Raw genomic sequence first — 23,055 nt, 5'->3', positions numbered from 1 at the left:
TTCAGTCGTAAAATTGGTGGGTGGGAAAATGTTTACTTAACATGACGGTGGAGCCGATTGGGCTTGATATCCCATTGTATTACCTATTCTGCTCAAAAGACAAGATAGTGCTGTCTTGGCTCCCGGGCATCGGATTTGTTACCTCACATCATAGTAATGAGAAATCTAGACTATTGCACATCACCCCATAAACCTCATGAGAGAATCAGTCTGATTTATACTCTGGGTTAGTGCATGAAAATGTGATTTCTCAATCCATTACATTTGCATCTAATGCACAAGAGAAGCCCAATTTCATAAATAATAAGTCCTACTGCTAGACGTTTCTTTACATATAAACGGCACCAGGGAATGTTGGGCGGCTCAACAGCCAACGCGTGTTTCGCCCCTCGGTGCGCTGGGGCTTTTTCAAGGCTTAGAAACAGTCCTGATTGTCCTCCATTCCTGGTTGTTGGAAAAATATGTGGCTACTCTTGGTACCATGGTCCACTTCTGTCCAAAAGATGAGTCGGAGAATGTAGTTTGCTGGACAGAGTTTGTGGCGTCCGTCAGGTATGGGGTAACTGCGGTAGGTCCGTGATGTGATCTGAATTTGTTCAGAGGTGCTAGATTGAAGGCTGGGGCTGGGGAGTATAGGAAGGCAGCAGTAAACAAGCAGGGTTGAGAGCTGACCCACTGGGCGTTGCCCACGAGTACAGATGTTGGATGGTGGGACCACCCAGCAGATTACATGCAGAGTGAAAACAAGCTTCCTGAGACTGGATTTGGAGTATCACTTTATCAGCCAGGCTAACTTGAATCCAGTGGCACAGTGAGCACGGGAACCACGTCTGGGTTTACCCTTGCCTCTGAGGGCGAACGTAGTAAACACAACAATATGCTGGAAGGAGTGCTGAAACTTTTCAACCACTCACCCCCAGTCGAGAGATCTTGTGTACTTTTCAGCCACGTCTACCTTTCTGCGGCTGCCAGACCAACCCTGGTTATTTAAATCTCACATTGTGAATAGATGCCTCATAGGCCTTGTACATATGTTTCCACCTTCCCCTTTCATCATGCCTCAGTGGGACCTTAATTTTTTTCTCACCTTTCTAATGCACATTCCATTTTAACTTCTGCACTATGCCCCCTGCCTTTTTAGTGGCAATCACACCCACCAGGAGGGTGAACGAGTTGCAGGCTTTGCCTTCCAGAACTCCTTACCTGACGATATTCCCTGACAAGTTGGTGCTTCACACTAGGGACTCTTTCCTTCCGAAAGTGGTAGCACCCTACCACCTTGCACACTTTCTACGTTCCCCCACATCCCTCTAAGGAAGAGGAGCGACTCTACCGTCTGGATCCATAAAGAGCATTGTTGTTCTACCTTGATGGCACCGAAGAATCATGGATGGACAACCAACCTTTCGTGGGGTATTTTGGAGCAAAGACAGGTCGTGCAGTGCAGAAGCGGACTATCTCACGATGGGCTGTCCTCTGCATCACCATTTGATATGCGCTTGTGAAGCAGCCTCTATAGGCTAAAGAACTCATTCCACCAGATCGAAGGCTGCTACCACAACTTTGCAACATAGTGTTCCAGTCCTTGACAATTGTCAAGCAGTAGCGTGGCCGTCACTCGTTCACCAAGCACTACTGCCTGGGCAGTCAAGTCCGAAGGGACGGCCTTTTTGGCTGTTCTGTCCTGCAGGACGTCCTTTTCTAAACTTCTCAGGGACGGTACTGCTTGGGTGTCTATTCAAAGGTAAGGTATCTGGGACAGTAAGTCTATCAGATGGACAAGTTACTTACCTTCGGTAACGCCTTATCTGATAGAGATATCTTGTCTGACCCGTGCGATGAAACTTTACTGCCATGTAAAGGCTTCTTCTGGCCACATGGGATATAATCTAGCCGCTGCAAATCGGATTTAGAGACATTCATTGTTGCCCGTGTTGCTGGATCTCAAATTATGATATATGGGGAAGGGCATGAGGGTCAAATTTTCACAAGTTAATGTTCACCGGGAATGAATCGTGTATATGTGTGAACAAGAGACCTATTAAATGAGTATTTTTTAAAGTCAGGAATTGCCTGTGTTGGTCATGCACGAGATTCTCTCTCATTGACACCAATGGATTTCTATACCAGGCCTAAACTGTGTGCCAAGCTGGGTGCTGTCCTAATAAGCAATAAACTGTGTTGCGTTAAGGACTCTCTAGGCCACATATGGACTGTGTGCGACACTCTGGTACCTTTGGCCTGTCGATTGTATCTGATTATGAAAGTAAAGCTGTGTGTAACTGGTAACAGTTTGCCTCAGCGAAGTATGAAGTGCTTTTTTCTTCACCTTGCTTCTTTATTCTAAACTGCAGGGACCTTGCTGCCAGGAACTGCCTGGTAGGGGAGAATCACTTGGTGAAGGTGGCTGACTTTGGCCTTAGTCGGTTGATGACGGGAGACACCTACACTGCGCACGCAGGTGCAAAGTTCCCCATCAAGTGGACTGCGCCTGAGAGCCTGGCATACAACAAGTTCTCCATCAAGTCTGACGTCTGGGGTAAGAAGCGTTCGTCTTGCAGAAAAGCGATTCAAGGCCTCGCCAGAGGCAGGTAGCGATATATAAATGCAATTACAATTTGCAGTTGCCGTACTCCCACAAATTCAGTATAATCACTTTTTGCATCTGAGGGATACAGCCCTGGTCCCAGGCACACAATTGATACCTGACATGTTGGTAGACCTCTAAGAAGTCCCAATTTATCTATGTTAAAGTCACTAAGGTTGCCACCCATAATTAAAACTTGAAAAATACAAATTAAACTATCCCAAACTCATTAAAAGATGCAAGTACTTGCACCAAATGTGAATCTAAACCTGTTCATCATTCTGAGCTGTTACTGATTTTGAAATTCACCTCAGACCTGGCCTGAAAGGAGGGCTCTGAAGCGTAACATTAGAGTTATGTGGGAGTGTCTAGGAGATGCAGATATTGGGATGTGCAGATATTGGGAACCGGGAGGCAACCGGGTGATGGCGTGACAATATTTAGTAGTCCATGTTTGTGTATCAACCACCACAGAGATTTCCAATGGTGTGTATCTTGCGTTTCTGTGTTGCAGCCTTTGGTGTCTTGCTGTGGGAGATCGCAACGTATGGAATGTCGCCCTATCCCGGCATCGATCTGTCCCAGGTGTACGAGCTGCTGGAGAACGACTACCGCATGGAGCGCCCTGAAGGCTGCCCGGAGAAGGTCTACGAGCTCATGCGAGCATGTAAGGGTGCTAGCGATGCCAATGCTGTTCGTCCCTGAGGCTTCCATGAGATCTGGTGGCCTCTCGTGCAATGAAGCGCTTGACAGGCAGTGCTCGCGTTCTCTGGGCTTTTGGAAGTGAGACATCAGTCATAGACGGAGAGGCACCGTGTGTGCCAACACTGCATGTTAACCCAAACTGCCTAGCAGGCGTTGCAAACACTGCGGAAGATTCAAGCCTTTCAACAACGTGTGACCTCTGTTTGTGCTGCCTGTGCTGCAGTAGACCTCATCATCTGCACGCGCCTGCCTTCTTGTGTTGGGGACGCACGCTGTGAGTTGTTTTGGTTGGAAGAGGTGACACAACCCCACAATACACAAGGACATAGACTCTACCTTAGATTGTTTTTTTCTAGCATTGGGTCCGGTTGTTTCTTCGAAAGCTCTGGGGCTGTCGCTCAGTGGAGACAAAATCCAACCATCGACTCATTGGAATTGCTGCCCTCAACTTAGCGATTGGGTAATTTAAAGAGCATATTGTTTAGGGTGAGGCCGGCTCTGTATACGTCTTAGTGGCCGTAATACTCTTTTAATGAGTATCATGACCACCATGATCTCTTGTTCTCTTTGAGGGAAAAAGCCTTTGGGGTTTAGGAGGAGAAATTCTGTGTTTCGCAAGATGGGAACACCGATAATCTTTTCTAGAATGGTTAGAAATTCCTTCCTAAATATTTTGATTATTTATTCTCCCTCCAAATGCTTCCCTTTTCAGAGCCACATCTCCCAACACCTACCCATGTATCCGGTATCCGGGTACATCTGCTGCAGTCCTTATGGTGTGTTTTGTACTCGCTTTCTCTTTGTGAGATACTCCCGACATATCTAGGTAGAGTGCAAACGTCTTTCCCATTCTGGGTCAAGGATTTCCTGCCCAGTTCAGTTACCCATCGTGTTTCATAGTTCCTGATTTTATGTTGTCCTCCATGAATGAGATTAGAGAGCGGATACCATCCTTTTAGTGCCTTCAAATGGGGATAATTGTCTTGTGCCAGCTAATGTGTTATATGGTTAGCAGCTGAGAGTATTTAAGCCTCTGCTGCAATGTCTCTATGTTACCGTTCACAAACATTCTGAAGCAGAAGTCAGTCACCTGACTTACCTTGCAGGCACGCTTTTCATCTAAAGGTAGTGAAAAAAGGGAATTCAAATATAGTGGAGTAACGGGTTAAGGAAACTTCGTGTGAGGGAATCTTTTTTTTAATTCACATCAATCAATCAATCAATAATAATTTGTATAGCGCGCTACTCACCCCGAAGGGTCTCAAGGCGCTGGGGGGAGGGTTCCGTTACTGCTCGAAAAGCCAGGTCTTGAGCTGCTTCTTGAAGGAGAGGTGGACCTGGGTCAGCCGTAGGTGGATGGGGAGGGAGTTCCACGTCTTGGCTGCCAGGTAGGAGAAGGATCTTCCTCCAGTGGTGGCTCTGCGAATGCGTGGTACGGCGGCGAGGGCGAGGTTGGCCGAACGTAGTTGGCGGGTGGGTGTGTAGAAAGTGAGGCGGCTGTTGAGGTACTTCGGGCCCATGTCGTGGAGAGCCTTGTATGCGTGGGTGAGGAGTCTGAACGTGATCCTCTTATTGACGGGGAGCCAGTGCAGGTCTCTCAGGTGGGTCGAGATGTGGCTGTGACGAGGGATGTCCAGGATGAGTCGTGCGGAGGCGTTCTGTATGCGCTGGAGTCTTTTCTGTAGTTTGGCAGTGGTTCCTGCGTAGAGGGTGTTCCCGTAGTCCAGTCGGCTGCTGACGAGTGCCTGGGTGACTGTCTTCCTTGTTTCGGTGGGGATCCATCGGAAGATCTTACGGAGCATGCGCAGGGTGCTGTAGCACGATGACGATACGGCATTGACTTGTCTGGTCATCGAGAGGGAGGAGTCCAGGATGAAGCCCAGGTTTCGTGCGTGGTCCGTTGGCTTGGGGGTGTTGCCCAGGGCAGGAGGCCACCAGGAGTCGTCTCACGCAGCGGGTGATGATCCCAGGATGAGGACTTCCGTCTTGTCTGAGTTCAGTTTCAGGCGGCTGTTCTTCATCCACATGCTGTGCTTTATTCCTCTACCTAGTGGTTGGGTCTAGTGGAAAAGTCTCGTTGAAGTCCCCCTCCAAGTGGGCATCATCGACCATTTGGGTTTAAACCCTTCCCTGTGTGTCGTTAGACGTATAAATCCCTTGACGCAGCTGCCATCTTCAGATTCTTTTTTTCTTCTTCGGGATGGCAGCATTCGCTTGAGTTGAGTTTGTAAATGGTGCTCTACTTGTGGAGTGGGTGCGGGTGTTCGCATGTGAATCCAGAAAATTCTTTAAGCTGCAAAACTATAGGTAAAGATTTCTTTTTGCAGCATGACTCTTTTCTGGATTCACAAGCTGTGCATTGATTACAGAGCCATGTTCTTTCATGTTGGGTTGGTTGGGTTCTTTAGAGTGTGCACTTGCAAATAAATCTATCAATACTCTTTGTCCAACTTCTGCATCACTGTTGATTTGAACATCAACGCAGTAGTGTTTTGTGAAGGTATGCATCGATGACCATGTAGCAGCTGTGCTAATGTCCTCTAATGCTAAGCGGGCTAAAAAGGCGAGTTTTGCTCTTTTTTCCTTGTTGAATGCGCCTTTAGCTTTTCTATTGAGTTACTTTTCCTGCCCTGTGACAGTATTGTTTTGCTTCTATCCCCCTTGCAGTTGTTCCCGTGACTGGGAGTTCTTTCCTTGTGTGTACAAAGGATACAAAGAACTGTTCTGTCCTATCCTGATGCCCTTTGTTTTCTCCAAATTGTGCATAATTGCCATTTGTTCGTCCACCATGTGCAATGCTCTTTCTGTTGCGTTTTAGGTTGTTGAACAAAAAACCTGGCAGGTGGCTTGCTTGCTTAACATTGAATTTTGATCCCACCTCTGGAATGAATCTTGGGTTTGTTAAACATACCCACCTTGTGTCTTGGTGTGACTCTTGGGTGGTGAGAGCTTTTTTCTCACTTACTCTCCTTAGGGAAGTGATGGTGATGAGAGAGGCAGTTTTGAGGGTTAGAAACCTCTATTGTGCATTCTGCATTGGTTCAAAGGATGACATCATCAGTTGGGTGAGAGCATCTCCTTCAAGTTCCATGCAGGCATTGGTACTCTTCTTGGGGGTGCTTCTTTCTTTCCTACTCCTAGTAAGTGCTTCACCACTGCTGTGGTGAAGAAACTTCTACCCAGTGTGCCTCTTCTGTACGCAAGAGTGGCAGCAAAGTGGACTTTGATAGAGACATAAAGAGCTGTTTGTCCTGTAGATGTTGGGTATCTAATGCATCGTGTGTAGGAACCTGCGTCTCTGACTCCCTTCAAAATAAATGGCCAAATAAAATGTGTGTGACTTTAATACGCTTAACTGGGAGCATAAGGTCCTAAATACCTCTGAGCACCAGTCGTCGGATTAATTGTTGATTAACGGAAGTGCTGTCCTTGTTTTGGTCTCTGACAGCAGTCATTAGGGACTCCTTTTACAGAACTAAGTTCCAAAAACACATTTTTCCCATTGCCTTTACTCTGCCCTTCGCCCCCTTCAAGTTTCAACAAAGGCGTCCATGACAACATGTCAGATCATACAAAGTCAAGCAGTTTTGCAGTCATTACCCAGGGTGCAGTCTCTTCCCCTCTCTGTTTACTTGGTCTTGGTTCAACCTTAGCGAACAGCTACATGCGACAATAGTCCTTTAGCCATACAAACTATCTGAAAGGGCCTTCCAACCTTGCTCTCCCTTATCTACTATGTAATGTGCATCTGGGGTGAACTGCTTATATGCATGTTTATATCTGCTAAATGCATCTACTGTATCCACATATTTATCAATTAGGGTTTCCTGTACCAGCTTAACTAGCCGGCATCCTTGTACATCGCTCTGATACCCTGCCGGGTCATGTTTGTGCTTTATTAAACTTTACAAATAAAATAAATAGCCACTCAGCCTCTGGGGTGCTCAATCTCCTATCCCACAATCCTCTGCCAGCTATGCTGCCACTTCCTACGGTTTCTACGTCACTGCAAATGAAGCGGCTGGCTCTGCCATGTTTTGTTGGTGGACCCACCTGCAAATCGTGTCCTCATACAGTCCAATATCGCTAATGATTATGGAGACCAAAATACTGGCCACAAGACTGTTCAGAGTCCTAACCTCCTTTAGCCACAACGTCCAGCCAAGACTTACGCTGGGCCCTCCACCAGCCTTAATGTCCGGTGGTTACACGACTGGCTCAACAAGACCAGAGAACCCCTTGCCATAATAATGTAAGATGCCGAAAAGGGATTGGATTCGATCCACCGATGGTACCCATTCCTAACATTGAAAGCCTTGGGGTTTGGCCTGGGCTTCCGCAAGTGGGAAGGCTTTATTGCGTGAGGCTGCTACAGCTCTACTTAGAATCAATGGTTCGCCTAGAGGAGGGTACTAGATGGGGGTGCCCCCTCTCCCCGTTACTTTTCACCCTTTGTTTAGAACCATGGGCTTGCTGGGTGGGGTCACGAAACAATACAGTGGAAACTGAGATGCCGCAGAAAACGTTACTATATGGCGGTGATGATCTTCCTTATGCAGCCAATCCCTCTGCAGCCGTGCCAAAGATACACTCATTGTTTGAAAATGTCACACTCCTCAGGATATAAAATGAATTGGGAAAAATCAGGACTATTTAAAATAAATGAGAAATAGGGAGGGAATTGCTTCACGTTGTCAAGGTGACGGAAAATGGCATTAGGCATCTGGGAATAAATAGAACACCCAAAAAAAGTCTTATTCCTGTGAAGAAATATTGACGTATTCTTAGGCGAGCTTCGTACAGATGCAAGGCGGAGGCACTCTCCACTCACAATGGCAAGAGCGGTGATTTTTAAATTATTACATTACCAGTGACTTTGTCTGCATGAGTTGTCTCTTGCTGGAATGCATGGCTGTACATTTTGTACATTGTGTTCAATGGCCTCTCTGTGGTGAAGTGATACGCGGGTGTCAATAAGTGCATTCTGTCTCCCGCAGGTTGGCAGTGGAACCCTGCAGACCGCCCCTCTTTTGCTGAAATCCACCAAGCGTTTGAGACCATGTTTCAGGAGTCCAGCATATCCGATGGTAATGTCCTGTTTGCAAGTGTGACGGAGTAAGGCTTGAGTGTGTTAATCATGTACTGTCTGAGAGGTGGGAGGAAAACCCTGTGACAACGTTGTACTGGCCTTGGCAGCTTCAGGACACATCCAGACACTTTGAGTCCTATTTACAATGAGCTCCTGTTAGTAAATTCTGCTTCCGGGAGGAGGACGTGACAGATGTTCGTCTCATCAGGTTGTGCATTCAGTGGGTTGACCTCTTTCTTTTGTTTTCAGAGGTGGAGAAGGAGCTGGGAAAGAAAGGGCTCAGAGCTGTGGTGAATCCTTTTCTGCAGGCTCCTGAGTTGCCAACCAAGACCCGGACGTCCCGCAGGGCTGCAGACTGCCTGCCTACCTGCGACAGTCCCGAAGGCCCTCCTGCAAAAGGCTTTGGGGATATAGGTGAGTTTTAGTGGGGTTCACTTGTCTGCTGTGTCAAGCTACTCGGAGGGGAAATCGCTGCATGCATTAGGATGCATGCTAAGGTGCAGCACTGGATCCTGCAGCACTCGTTGCATACACCAGGCTGCTGGCTGCGACTTTGCACTGGATCCTGCAGCACTTGCTACATGCACTAGGATGCAAGGCTAAGGTGCAGAACTGCATCCTGCAAAACTGTGCAGCATGCACTGTGATGAAGGCTGCAGTGTGGAACTGTGAGCTTTGACTCGCCAACTATAATAGCCTTTAAACTGAGGTCCATGAGTGGTCTGATTCGTTGCCCACCGTCCTCTGTATTCATTAGCACTTGTGTTTTGTTTTCAGCTCTTGCAAGGTTTTGCAGAGTTCACTCACACCATCTCCAATAGCTAGTCTGCAGACTCCTATCTGCACCTGCTGGGTACCCTACAGCTTTTAGTATTCATTTTTAGGTCTCGGCTGGCGAAAGCAGCGCGCAAGCGCTGCTCTCGTCATACGAGAGCTTCTTGGAATCAGTACAGATTCCAAAGCTCTCAGAGGTGAAGCTGAAGCCCCGCCCATATTTTTAATTGGTTTGCTTGATCTTGCATGCAAAACGCTGGCTACTCATTGTTGCCGCCTTGTCTCCTTTTGTCCCCGCCTACTGGGATTTGATCTTTTACCAGCGGCGTGACACTCTCTTCTTCATTAGTCCCCACACACTTTTTTCTTCTCACTCAGCTTTGTCAAAGTCAGCGCGTGTTTCTTTTCGTATCGTGCTTTCACTTAAATTGAAAGGGGATGCGAAAGTAAACATGCGGCTGCCTTTGCGGTACCGCGCATGTTTCATGTAACCCATTGAACAAATAGATCTGGGACACACACACAAGATAAAAATGCATCATGGAAAATGAACCATTAAATACTTTTAAAAAACGTACAATTACATATTGGAAGATTGACTTCAAGATTTGAAGCGAGTGCATTTAAATACCATTTTAAATAAACAACGTTATCCAAACGCCGAGTCTGCAAAACTCAAGCCTTCCCGGGCAGAGTTTCAACCTTTCTCACTGTCTTTTAATAAGCAAATCAACACGAGATGGGGGCGCAATGCAGGATGGGCTGCATTACAATGGGGAGGGGAAAAGACTGTTGATTCAGTCAGCTCACCTTCCTGCTGTAATACTGTTCAGAAAGCGAGACTTTCGTTCCACTCAATATTAAAATTCCAGATCACCGTAACAAAATGAGGGTATTTACTGGTCAACAGCGATGCGCTAGCATTACTTCAGCAACAATCCTTATCTTGGGGCTGCGCTGCTGTTCAATGAACGTATAGTGAGGGCAGCACTGCTAACACCTTAACAACACGTGCGCACCACTATTGCGACAGCTTTAGAAAGGTGCAATTTTTGAAACCCTTCGTTCTACTCATCGTCCATCAAATAAGAAATCGACTATTACCAACGTCAACTCAAAAATGTATCCTTGCCTATAGGTGGCAGCACCATTGACTCAGATGAGCATGTCTGCTTATTTCTCACCAGTGGCTAAAGAATGCCACTGAGACCCTAGCATTTAATCTGTTAGTTGAGGTAAATGAAACAGCAGTTCACCCATTATACTATGCCCACGAAAAGAATACAGTGAATTACTATTTTAACTCTTGTCCATCTGAGGAAGTGTTTGAGAGCCTTCCATTTCTGTAGGAACAAAAAACAAGCTTTGAAAATGCAATAGGTATCGCGTTTGATTAAGTTAAAGCCATTTGCTTTGCTAATGGTATTGTATAGCATCGCAAATGGCTTTAACTTATAGAAAAGCGAGACCTATTGCATTTTTAATGCTTGTTATTCTTCAGAGTTGTACCTCCCAATTATACTAAATGTGTACTCGTGGTCAGAGGACACCACCTACAGAGTATGGTGAAGTAGCCTTCTTCAGGCTGCCTTTAGTACCTGATGTAGTGACAAAAGCCCAGCATTCACATTCAGTAGAAGAAGAGAAACCCTATTCATGCCTAGACGTGTGAAAAAATACTTGCATGTACTCCAGTGCTTGACCATAATACAGTATCTGTTGTGAAATAGCTGTGCGAGCTTAAAGCCGGCACAGCGATCTTCGTGCCATCTGCAGGACACTATGTCCAATCAAGGTAAGGCCCTTTACGATGTCAATCTTTCCGAAGCTGCTCACATGAGTGCCATAGAGTCAATAATAACTCCTATGCGGCACAAGACCATTGCTTTTGTGGCATGTGTTCTATGTAAAGAATATTATTCTGAAAGTGAATTTTTGGAGTGTGTCATTGTAACTGGGCGAGATGTACCTGCATATGTGAGGTCAATGGTTGCATTTTTAACAGTTTGTTGAAATATGTTTGTATCTTCCCAGAGCATCCAGACCCTGAGCCAGCAGCCTCTCCTCTGCTTCCACGCAAGGAGCGGCCAGCTATGGATGAAGATGAGCGTCTGATCCCCAAGGACAAGAAAAGTCTCTTCGATGTCCTGAAGAAAAAAAAGAAGAAGGCTGCGCCCACACCTCCGAAGCGTAGTAGCTCTTTCCGTGAACCGGAAACCCATGCTTCTGAGCGGAAGGTTGAGGACGACGGACGCGAGCACAGCAATGGCCTATTCCTGAACTCTGCAGGGGTACCTCTCGACTCACTAAAGTTCCAGAGCAATGGGTTGACGGTCACTAATGGGACCTTGGGGTTTATGTCCCCTCATCTGTGGAAGAAATCCAGTCCAGCAGGCAGTAAACAGGCCGCAGCGAATGAAGAAGAGAGTAGCTTCAACTCCACCCGCCGCTTTCTGCGTTCCTGCTCGGCCTCCTGTGTTCCTCATGGCGCTAAGGATACAGAGTGGAAGTCTGTGACTCTGCCACGTGATCCCCAGTCTACTGGTCGGCTGTTTGACTCCTCCACCTTTGGAGGCCATAAAAGTGAGAAACCAGCCTTACCCCGTAAGAGAGCGAATGAAACCAAGGTCGATTTGGCACCACGGGGTGCAGTGACACCCCCTCCTCGGATCCTAAAGAAAAGTGATGAACCTACGGATGAGGTTTTTAAAGATCCAGAGTCTAGCCCCGGATCCAGTCCACCCAGCCTAACCCCACGACTTGGTCGCCGACAACCCACCGCCTCACCGAGCCAGCTTCAAAAAGACGATGGCGCCAAATCTAGTGCCTTAGGACCTGTAGTGCCTTCAGAAACCAGCTCAAAGCAGAACTCTAGTGTGAGCCCAGTCACTGTCAAGCAGCCTGTGGAGGAGTCGCGGTTGAGGCGACTCAAACAGACGTGTGAGCCACCCTCAAAAGACAAGTCAAAATCATCAAAATTTAGGGCTTCCCCTCCCCAGCCGCCATCCTCCTCCTCTTCCTCCATAGGGAAACCAGGCAAGACTTTGCACAGCCCAAGCCACGAAACGGCAGCGGATGTAGCACCAGGTGCCAAACAGAAACCTTTGCCTCAGGGTTCAGACTCCACAGGCAGCGACACAGCCAGGTCCTCTCAGACTGCTGAGGGCTTCAAGCGACCTCTGCTTCCCTCTGTAATGAAGCAATCGCCCTCCAGCAAGCCATCGCCCACCACAGCTGCTCCCTCAGGGGTCACCTCATCACCGTCAGCTTCCCATGGTGGTGACCAGCAATCCTCCACTGCCTTTATCCCCCACATCCCCACCAGAGTCTCTCTCCGGAAAACGCGACAGCCACCTGAAAGGATTGCTAGTGGCACCATCACCAAGGACGTTGTGCTGGAGAGCAGCGAAGCGCTCCGGGTAGCCATCAACAAAAACTCTGAGCAGATGGCCAGCCACAGCGCTGTCTTGGAGGCGGGCAAGAACCTCTACACTTTCTGCGTAAGTTACGTAGACTCCATACAGCAGATGCGCAACAAGTTCGCCTTCCGCGAGGCCATCAACAAGCTGGAGAACAGTCTGCGGGAACTGCAGATCTGTCCTGCTACTGCTTCCAGTGGGCCTGCTGCCAGCCAAGACTTCAGCAAGCTTTTGTCCTCTGTGAAGGAGATCAGCGATATTGTCCAGAGGTAGCGTATGGACACCCCACTCATTCAGCTGTCACTGGCTGCAGGCCGCGGATTCAGTGGAGGGTATTTTTGTGGTGGACAGAGGCAGGTGCCAGCCTGTGGCAGAAGGCTTGGGCCAAAGGAAGCCGTGCACACAGCCTTACCCTTGACTTGCCTTACCTTTGCACCTCTAAAAGAGAAACCTTACTCCTTCACCCCGCTTCCCCATAACAGGAACATTTAGGAGCTCACACTACATAAATTAGTGAATTCCACATATTTGTTTATTTGTTGTATGGGGACACAGTTTAATGCTGAAGTGAAGACTTCAAGTGATCTCTATGCCTTTCAGTGGCCACCTGCTCTCCTAGTGAGCAGCGCAGGTCTTCTCTAAACCAGCAGTGTTGCTAGACACCCCAAAGAGAGCTCGTCCACTTCTGTGGATATACAGTTTGAAGCAAAGGCACCACTGCAAGCTGAGGATGGCCTAGGGAGTTGAGTGTGCACTGCTCTCCAGCAGGGGACTACTCATCCTTAACTCTTAGGAACTGGTCAAGTTGAGCCTAAAGTATAATCCCAAAACTAGAGTCAGTTACAGGTCAGTAACCTTATCAGCCTGTCCTTGAGGGCACAAAGGCCCAACATACAGCAAAATGCAGCTCAATTCAGAGTTATTAGGATGGCTCAAGTGTTAGAAGTTGGTCCAGTCTACTAGTAGGTAACATTCCAGCACAACATAATGCCTCAGTGAAGACCAGGATGTTGTCCTCCCTTCCCAGGTGTGTTGTGCAGAGACGTCCATGGTGGTTTGTATCGATTGAGTGGGTGACCGTTCTCCCCTGGTCCATCTGTCCTGCAGACAGTATGCCAGTAACCTCCACTTTGTGGAGCACGGTAGGATAGATGGCTCATAGATTGCTCATGGATTGAGAGGGACAGGAAGGCCAGAGAAGCACCCTCATTATTTTGACCCTTCAAGAGCAAGCATCACAAGGCTAGATGGGAGTTTGATTCCTTGATCCAGCAATGGGTCACAGTGGTCGTGACGCTGGGGATGGACATCCAGTCAGAACCTGTGGAATGTATTTTTCACTTTTTGGCTGTGCTCTGTTAGTGGAGTTTTCCACCTGTTGGGAGAGTTCTACGTTCGGTGAACGTACTATATATACAAAATGTGTGTACAGTTCCAAATTCATGGCGACAGATGGAGCTATCCAACATCACCTCAGTGTGCAATCCAAAAGAATTCTGGGCTGTCTGTCCTTGCACAATTGTGAACGAAAGACGATCCTTTACCCAACCTGTCCTACCTTGAAGACAGAAGTCCTTTCTTCTGACTGTGAAAGATATTGTAATTATTGCAACATGCTTGTTTGTCTCACTACAACTCCTGTCTGTCCAAAAACATTCACCTCTTCTCTCATCAAAACCCCTAGTCTCTCCAGCATTCCTGAGTAGATCCAGCTCCTCTTTCTCTTTATTCGCTTGTTTCACCAGCAGTGCTGGCTCTGCTGAAGAGAGTCCAGCTTTCATGCCCCTGCTCCTGCTCGTCTCACCAGCAATTCTGCCTCTGCTGGAGAGAATGCATCTCTAATCTCTCTATACTGCGTGCCTCACCAGCAGGCCTGTCTCTCCTAGAGTAGATACAGCACTTATGTCCCTACTCCTGCTTGTGTCACTTGCGGTCCCGCCTCTCCCAGAGTAGATACAGCTTTCCTCCCTACCCCAGCTTGTCTCTCCATCTGTGCAGCCTCTCCTGAATGCATCTCTAATCTCTCTGCTCCTGCTAGTCTCTCCAGCAGTCCTGCCTCCTCCTTTGAAGAGTATACAGTTCTTTCCTCTCTACCCCTGCTTCTCTCACTTACAGTCCTGCTTCTCCTGGAGAGACTGCATCTCTAAACTCTCTGCTCTTGTCTTCCAACAGTTCCGACTCTCCTGGAGAGACTGCATCTCTAAACTCTCTGCTCTGGTCTCCCAGCAGTCCTGCTTCTTTCTCCTGGAGAGACTTCATCTCTAAACTCTCTGCTCTTGTCTCCCAGCAGCCCTGCTTCTTTCTCCTGGAGAGACTTCATCTCTAAACTCTCTGCTCTTGTCTCCCAGCAGTCCCGCGTCTCCTTGAGAGACTGCATCTCTAAACACTCTTCTCTTGTCTCCCATCGTCCCTGCTTCTTTCTCCTGGAGAGACTTCATCTCTAAACTCTCTTCTCTTGTCTCCTAGCGTCCCTGCTTCTTTCTCCTGGAGAGACTTCATCTCTAAACTCTCTGCTCTTGTCTCCCAGCGTCCCTGCTTCTTTCTCCTGGAGAGACTTCATCTCTAAACTCTCTGCTCTTGTCTCCCAGCAGCCCTGCTTCTTTCTCCTGGAGAGACTTCATCTCTAAACTCTCTGCTCTTGTCTCCCAGCGTCCCTGCTTCTTTCTCCTGGAGAGACTTCATCTCTAAACTCTCTGCTCTTGTCTCCCAGCGTCCCTGCTTCTTTCTCCTGGAGAGACTTCATCTCTAAACTCTCTGCTCTTGTCTCCCAGCGTCCCTGCTTCTTTCTCCTGGAGAGACTTCATCTTTAAACTCTCTGCTCTGGTCTGCATTTATAATCTCTCTACTAGTTTGTCTCACCAGCATTCCTGCCTCTCCTAAATTGGATGCATCTGTTTCCTCTCTACTCCCACTTGCCTCATCCTGTAGTCTTGCTTAGTCCACAGAATATACATCTTACCTCACCAGAATCTAAGGTCATCCATTAAATGGCCTTAGCTGGGCCCGAGATCCACCTGTCCACAGTGAAATCTTGGTTGAGGGTCCGTCACATTTGGCTGCTGCAGGAGTTACTAAGGGCACATAAAGACTAGCCTGAGAATGTGGCCACGTTCAGGTTACTCAGCAGCGCCTGCCAGGCATCATGTCCTCTTTACGAATGCCGTACCCTTGCCTGCTAGGATGGGACCCTGCCCTTCTCCCCACTTCATGAGCACAGTGCAGCAACACTACTTCCAACCTCTGATCACATGTTCGTAATCGCCAGATACTACACTCAAATGCAGAAATTCCAAGTGGCCTTCACAGCATCTCTAAGAGTGTAGCCCTGGTCCTGTGTGTGTGTTGTCCTTCTCTGTGCTGTGACGAGCTTGGAGGACATGAGTTCAAGGCTTGCCTTAACCAGCGTAGCGCCACCAGGCAGGGCTCACAGGATACTTGATGCAGCTCATCCCTTCAGTCTGGTGTGATGGCAGGTGACTGAAGCTGGGTCTGTGGCGGTCACCAACAGAATCAAAATGAACTACCCTGTTTCCGTACTGTTCAGCATCCTCAGGCACAAGTATTATGCACACTATGCAAATTCTGTTCCAGAAGGAGCAGCCGGTCAGCCTGGCACCTGTAAGTTGAAGAGTGGCCACCTGGCAGAAATGAATTGTTCTACCTTCTGCATTTACTGGGTCATCCTGTGGCAATGGTACCCAGAGCCTAGTTAGGGTGTGGGAACTGAAGAAGTGTTTTAATGGGAAATATGAACTTTTTTTATTTAAATGTTATTGTGGGCCTTAGCTGCCCATGTCTTAAAGTGAATTTGCTAAAAAATCAAGTCCACTATTCTCAATTCTTGCAAGTTACTGGGTATCCCCTATACAGTGCACAGCTCTTTTCCATTCACACATACCCACAGATGCAGTCAGGCCGAGTGTGGGGTCCTTACCCAGCACTGCACGCATCGCTGCTATGGGACACACAAGCAATTGGGATCAAGGGATAGTCACAGTGGCCACGGATGTGCCTTACTATTATGCAATCACCACTCGGAGTGAGTCAAAGTGATCCCCTGTCGCCTCGTGCCTCGCAGGCATTCTTTTCAAGCAATGTCCTAGTCCTTTTCAAGCTGTGTTGAGCTTGGTCTTACACGCGCTTACCCCTCACTCTGCACAGATTCTAAAACTTTAAAGTGAGGGGATCGAGGCGTGAAAATACATGTTGAAAAAATCACTAAACCATAAGCTGCCTTTAAGAAAGATTTCTGATGAACTCAGATTGTGTTTTGCGAAGGTACGTGTTCCATTATCAGTGACATTTGTGTTATGAAATCTGACATTTAACACCTTTGTTTGACTTTTTCTGTAAATAGCCCTTGTCTGTTGTTTAATGGTGCTTTCTATGCCTGTTAACCACTTCGAAATACGTGGAAGGTTGAATTCCACCCGCATTGCTTCAAATTTGAATTTCCTCTATTGTTTTTGTTGTTGTTGTTTTTTTAAATAAACTCACGTCAAAGGAGTTCTGGCATCATCTTCCATCAATGTGCTACAAGCAAGATCCCAGCACACCAGCCCACCTACGTCACATGAGTTGTAACTTTAAGCTGGCTTTGAGTATTACAGCTGATGTAGAATGAGTTGTAAGGAGCCTCTACTTACTTGCCCTCTACTAACTGATCGCAACAAGAAAACAAGCATTTACAATGCAACGGTTTCGCCTTTCAAAAAGTTAGAGCTATTGACAATCTCCATGACAATTTTTTTTGTTTATGTTTGAAAACTGATGAGTAATATATATTGATGAGCATATATTAATGCTACGTTTGCAAAATGTGCGAGTGTGCGTATATAACTATTTATCTCTGTGCGTGTCTGCCATGCTATACTTCTATCCTAAAATATTTCCAAAAATGAAAGTATTACGTATTTGATTCAGGTGAGCGGCCAGGACGCCGAGCTCCATTATTGCTTTTCATTCGACGGCTGTGTTATGACGCTCAATAGATATTGTTACTGCAGCAGGTTCCCGAAGAGATCTCCCAGCTTCAGGAACCAGGGCCGTGTAGTGCTATAGAACTCCATAATGTCTTTTACGTGACCCTCGACGCCCCATCCGCAGCCCTGTGACTGGGGGGCACATTAGCAGTAAAGTCAACGACGGGACACAGGAAGCCTTAATAAAAACATTAAAAGCAGAGTCAACATAACTCTAAACCAAAAATTACTAATAAAAATAAATAATAAACACGTCTTACCTCTAAAACTCGTAATGAACACCAAAACAAAATGCCGTGACGAAAAGAGGGGCGGGTGATGAAAAAAGGGGGCGGGACTTAAAAAATGCACGGGAACGCCCCCAATTTGCGACGTGTTAAGGCTAAAAAGTGAATTTAAAATAAAGACACATTTGCAGCAAAGTCAAAATGGATTACATCTAAAAATATAGGAAAGGAATACATGGACGACGGGAAACGCAGACGACAGCCAGGCACGACGGGACACGGGATAAGCCTTAAAAAAAATAAACACACACTAGCAGTAAAGTCAACGACGGGACACAGAAAGCCTTAAAAACATTAAAAGGAGAGTCAACATAGCTTAACTCAAAACAAAAAATTACTAAAAATAAATAATAAACACGTCTAAATAAATAATAAACACGTCTTACCTCTAAGACTTGTAATGAACACCAAAACCAAATGCCGTGACGAATAAAGGGGCGGGTGACGGAAAAAGGGGGCGGGACTTAAAAAACCGCACGGGAACGCCCCCGATTCGCGTCCTGACGGGGGAAGAGTGACGGACAACAATGTCTTCCAATGGCCAGCCTCCATTTATGGAGCTAGCCAATGGTAGACTGAGGCGGAACATAGCCAGATAGTGTAGATCAACAGATTTCGCCTGCGCGAACGCTGCTGCGCAGCGGACGCCAGGCGATACCTAAAAAAGCCGACCAGCACTTAAAAAAGCTGATGATTGTCAAAGTGCTCCTTTTTAAAAATGTATATCAGGTAACTGTGCCTACAAGGGATTTCGTTTGAAGATGATCAAACTAAATCTATCAAAATCAATTGTGCCCAGATTAGTGGGCTCAAATATATGAATTATATACATCAATTAAGAAAGTCAAAAGTGAATATAGCAAAAAAAAGTAACAGGTGTATACTTTTTTTTTTTTTGTAGACATTTATGTAGTGCAATATTTTAAATTCAAAGTGTACAAAACATTCACATAGACAAAAATTACCGACTGATTTTCTTCCAGATATAATTACCCCAGTCACTTTTGTGATAACCCATTTTAATAGCCTATTTACAAATCGAAATTATCATTTAACATTCAATAATCAATTTGTATATAACAATTTTTACATGGAAAATTGGTTAAATTAGGTGACGTTTCAGTATTTTCTTGTGATACATCTAGTAGACCATCTTCAGGACAGAAAAATTCATATGTGGACTGAAGACCCTCAAGATTAGATCAACATATGACCTTAGAGCCATTAGTCTGAGTAGATATTTGATTCATCCAAAAAATTGTTGCCAGCGATATGCTTAGGTTTAAATTTGCGGTCTTAGAAACGTTTCACCGTAATTAATTTGCGTGTCGATGCTTGCGTTGTTGAGTACGGGCAACCCCATCCGAGATCGGCATCCAGGCCGAAACAAAACCGCTTAAAAAAAGCATAAATTGCTATAAGCCTTGCAGTGTTCCATTCTAACTTCTCGTTTTCCTGTAGAAAATGGCCTAAAATTATGTATGCGCTGTGAGGACATAGTCCTGAAGCCGATAGTATGAATTAACGTGTATGGACTCTTGCAGAAGATAGTACTGAAGCAGATGGAGTAAGTAAAAGCGTAGAATACTACTGACATCCCAGCAGCTGTCACTGACTGGAGCATGCAGTGTGCTGCACACAGAGGAGGCACAATAAGGCAAATAGTGTTGTGGTGAAGGGAAGAGGACAAAGATAACTACACAATACGATGTATGTATTGAACATAACACTGGCACCGTCCTATCCGCTTGAATTCTAAGAACATTAAAAAAAAATTATATTTTGGATAACCTGAAAGACCTACAAACTGCATTTATTAGTAAAAAGAATACACCATAATACAAAGATTTAGTTAATGGGGTTGTCAATAGATCTAAAGTTAAGAAATGGAGGGTACAGTTACGTTTGAGGCATGTGTGGCTGTTGATACACGTGTTGTGTATAAGTCCGTCATCTAGTGTTGGGCGCGGATGATTGCAAGTTGTTTTTCTTCGAAGAATGTTTTCGAGTCACAAGGCTGTCTGACTCCCCCTCTCTGTGATACTGTGCATGGGTATCGACTCCATTGTTAGATTGTTTTTTCCCACAGACTTGTTTGAATCTACTCTCTCATGCACCACTTTGAGATCGTTTCGGGTTCCCTTTGGTTAACCTTTGGTTCATCTAATCGATGGTATTGTCTCAATCTTATTGATTTTCTTCTATCTCGAGCTTGAAAACAAACCCTCATGTTGAATTTATCAATTCACCTTTGTGGCCTTCGGGCCATGCCCGACTGGGCCTCTTTCCTACCTTTCAGCTCTACCCAAAAATGAGCTGCTGATGGAATGTACGCCATTCCGTTTGTGTCAGAACTGCTGCTCAAAATGCCCCCATACCCACCAACATTTGGCGTGTAACTTATGCCTCTTGCCCAGCCATCGAAGACACCTGTGAGGCCTGCGGGTCATTTTAGTCTAAAAGGACACTCCGGGACCGACATGCGTGGTTTCTAGAAATGCAGCTCAGCGACTACACTCCGAGTATCTTCAGCCAGTCACAGGATTAGGAAGAAGAGGCCTCGGCAGCAGTGGTGAAGCCTGTTTCCATACAAGTTTCCGATTCCTAGTCGAACACTGAACAAGATCCAGTTCACAAGCAGTCCTCAGAAGACCGGACTGTGAATACAAATACCCCTGATCCAAAGTCCACAAAATCGGGTCCAACCGATAAAACTGCTCACAATCCACCACTGCAGAAAACCCATTGCACTTATCGATTTGTAGGCCCGGCCTTGGGATCTGCACCAAAACATCAGACTAAGGCAGGGGTCTTCACCTTAAAATCTGCATCAGAGCCTGTGCACCGAACCATACCATTGGGTTTGAAGGCCAAAACCTGCAGCTCTCAGGCATTCGCTCTGAAATTTTACACCTTCGGACCAAAAAAAAAAGCCACAAACTAATTTTCCGAATAATGCAAGAATGGCTCGATCTGAGACAGAAGCTATGCTCAGTCAGAATGGAACAAAATAGGTTCTACAGTCAACAATGCTTCCAACATCTCAAAGACACATTTCTTTCAAGGAAGCCATTACTGGCCCTCTTCTGCCTCCAAAGAAGACCAGAAAGGGCATTGCCACCCTCTACATGTGCCTATTCCTACTTCTCCCACTCCATCACATAGTTCCACCCGTCCACTTCACTCCCCACAACAGTTGGAGGAGGGCAACATTACGCCACACAAACATTCACCCATTAGGGATGACCAGGATGGTGTGGTAGAAGATACACAACCTACAGTCCCTTGGGATGACCATGATGTAAACCCACAGAAGAATTCAGACCCGGACTTCTACCCAGCAGGTCCATCTCTACCCTATGATGCTGCTACTTATCGAGATTTAATAGCTAGAGATGCAGCTTACCACCAAGTGCCTTTACATAAAGACCCAATAGAAGATGACTTCCTTTGTCAGACCCTCAACTCTGCCCAAAGGGGCTAACAATATTTGCCCATGCTTAAAGGATTTATACGCCACTCTGGTGACTTTTTCCAAAATCCTGTCGGGGCAAAAATGATAACTCCCAAGAAGAGACAAAAAGTACCTTACAGCACTGTCTGAACCCATGTACATTAAAGATCAGTTAACAGTGGACTCTTTAGTGGTGCCTAATGCAAGAAACAGGGCAAACTCTCAGACTACAGGGGATGCACCTCCCCCAGACAAGTAATCGAAATTAATTGATGCATTCAGTAAACGGGTAGCGGCACAATCAGCTAATCAATAGAGATCAGCTAGGACTTATTAGCACGTTATGACAGAGCACACTGGGATGAGGCGGAGGGGCTGCTCCAACATCTCCCACCTGAGCATAAAAAGCAGGAGTATGAACTAGTTAATGAGGGCAAACTCATCACAAAAAATTCCATTCAATGCGCTTTAGACTCTGCTAACGCAGCAGCAAGAGACATTATCACAGGCATCAACTTGCGCAGACATGGTTGTCCCAGGATTCAAAACAGGCTATCCTTAATATACACTGATAAGAAACACCTTTTTGGACCACAGGTGGACGCAGCTCTCAAAATAAATGAAAAAGGACACGGATGTTACAAAATCTATGGGTGCCCTTCAATCACCCTGATTTTGTGGGTCCTTTCGTTGCCTCAATTATAAACAGGGCTCAAGGGCTGCATCAACAGACACCTCTGTATTACCATATAAAAACCAAGGGCGACCATCAACCTTTAAAACAAAAGCAATTATAGAGGAAATAATTTTAGAGGTTGTGGACAAGGAAATAATACCTTTACTACAAGCACTTCCTCCAAACAATGACTCCCTTACTAGCCCCCTGATCACCTTGTCGGGAGACAATTCCTCACAGAATGGAAAACCATTCCAACAGATGAATGGATTGTGGACATTATTGAACATGGCCACTGCCTAGAGCGTGTGAGAAGCACTCCAAACATTACACCCCAAAAAATACAAACTGCCCAAACAACACCAACTTCTGCTCAAGCAGGAAATAACAGCTCTCCTACTCAGAGGAGCTTTGGAGCCAGTACAACCTCCGTATCCAGGAACAGGAGTATGTTTGCTTCCTTAAAAAGACTGGTCACTAAGAACCATTTTAGACCTCAGACCCCTAAATCATCACCTTCTTTCAGAACACTTCCACATGGAGGAAGTAATACCCCTGTTACAAAAGGGCGTCTTCATGCATTAGACTTCAAGGACGCTTACTTCCATATACCAATTCATCCTGCCCATCACGAATACTGGCAGTTTGTCTTTCAATGCCAACACTATCAGTCCAAGGTGCTTCCAAAGTCACACCGTGCCACGGTGTAAGAACTGGTACCGCCAGTTCTCCGGGGGGAGCATGGCTCGAGCAGGAAGGCAGCCAGGGGCTTGCGTGTAAAGCAGCTACTTAACACACACATCCAATGAAACACACAGTGGCGCAATAATGGAGACCACACCAGTAGTTGTATTTGGAAAATCAAGATCTTTTATATAGGCTTTCAATTAGAGCGATGCATTGGCAATTCATTAGCATTTTAGACCAACATTTCATTAAGACGTTTTATGAATCACGTGCAGATTGCACTTCCTGTGAAGGGGTAAACATTTCAGATAAGCATTTCAGTAAGACATTTCATTAAAATAACAACCAGCTCATCTATGCAGTGAAACATTAACTAACCCCGCCTGTCGCATCAG

The 23,055-nt window shown here is 46.2% G+C and overlaps 1 protein-coding gene and 1 non-coding gene across 5 annotated transcripts in view; both read left to right on the top strand.

Moving 5' to 3' along the window:
* ABL1 (ABL proto-oncogene 1, non-receptor tyrosine kinase) overlaps positions 1-17,081 on the top strand; it is a 255,023-nt gene extending 237,942 nt beyond the window's left edge. For all 4 annotated transcript variants that reach the window (XM_078646211.1, XM_078646210.1, XM_078646212.1 and 1 more), the window contains exons 7-11: positions 2,355-2,539; positions 3,102-3,254; positions 8,290-8,379; positions 8,631-8,795; positions 11,190-17,081. In XM_078646211.1, the coding sequence (XP_078502337.1) occupies positions 2,355-2,539; positions 3,102-3,254; positions 8,290-8,379; positions 8,631-8,795; positions 11,190-12,847 (2,251 nt within the window). In that variant the 3' untranslated portion in view covers positions 12,848-17,081. The remainder of the gene's footprint in view (positions 1-2,354; positions 2,540-3,101; positions 3,255-8,289; positions 8,380-8,630; positions 8,796-11,189) is intronic.
* On the top strand, positions 10,090-10,215 carry LOC144756990 (U4atac minor spliceosomal RNA). The gene has a single exon (XR_013595459.1). It is a non-coding gene; the product is annotated as a U4atac minor spliceosomal RNA (small nuclear RNA).
* Positions 17,082-23,055: the final 5,974 nt, after the last annotated feature.

This window comes from Lissotriton helveticus, chromosome 5_1, assembly GCF_964261635.1.
Source record: "Lissotriton helveticus chromosome 5_1, aLisHel1.1, whole genome shotgun sequence".
Classification (NCBI taxonomy): Eukaryota; Metazoa; Chordata; class Amphibia; order Caudata; family Salamandridae; genus Lissotriton; species Lissotriton helveticus.
The sequence above is the reverse complement of the archived record's forward strand: the minus strand, read 5'-3'. Positions and strand labels throughout refer to the sequence as shown.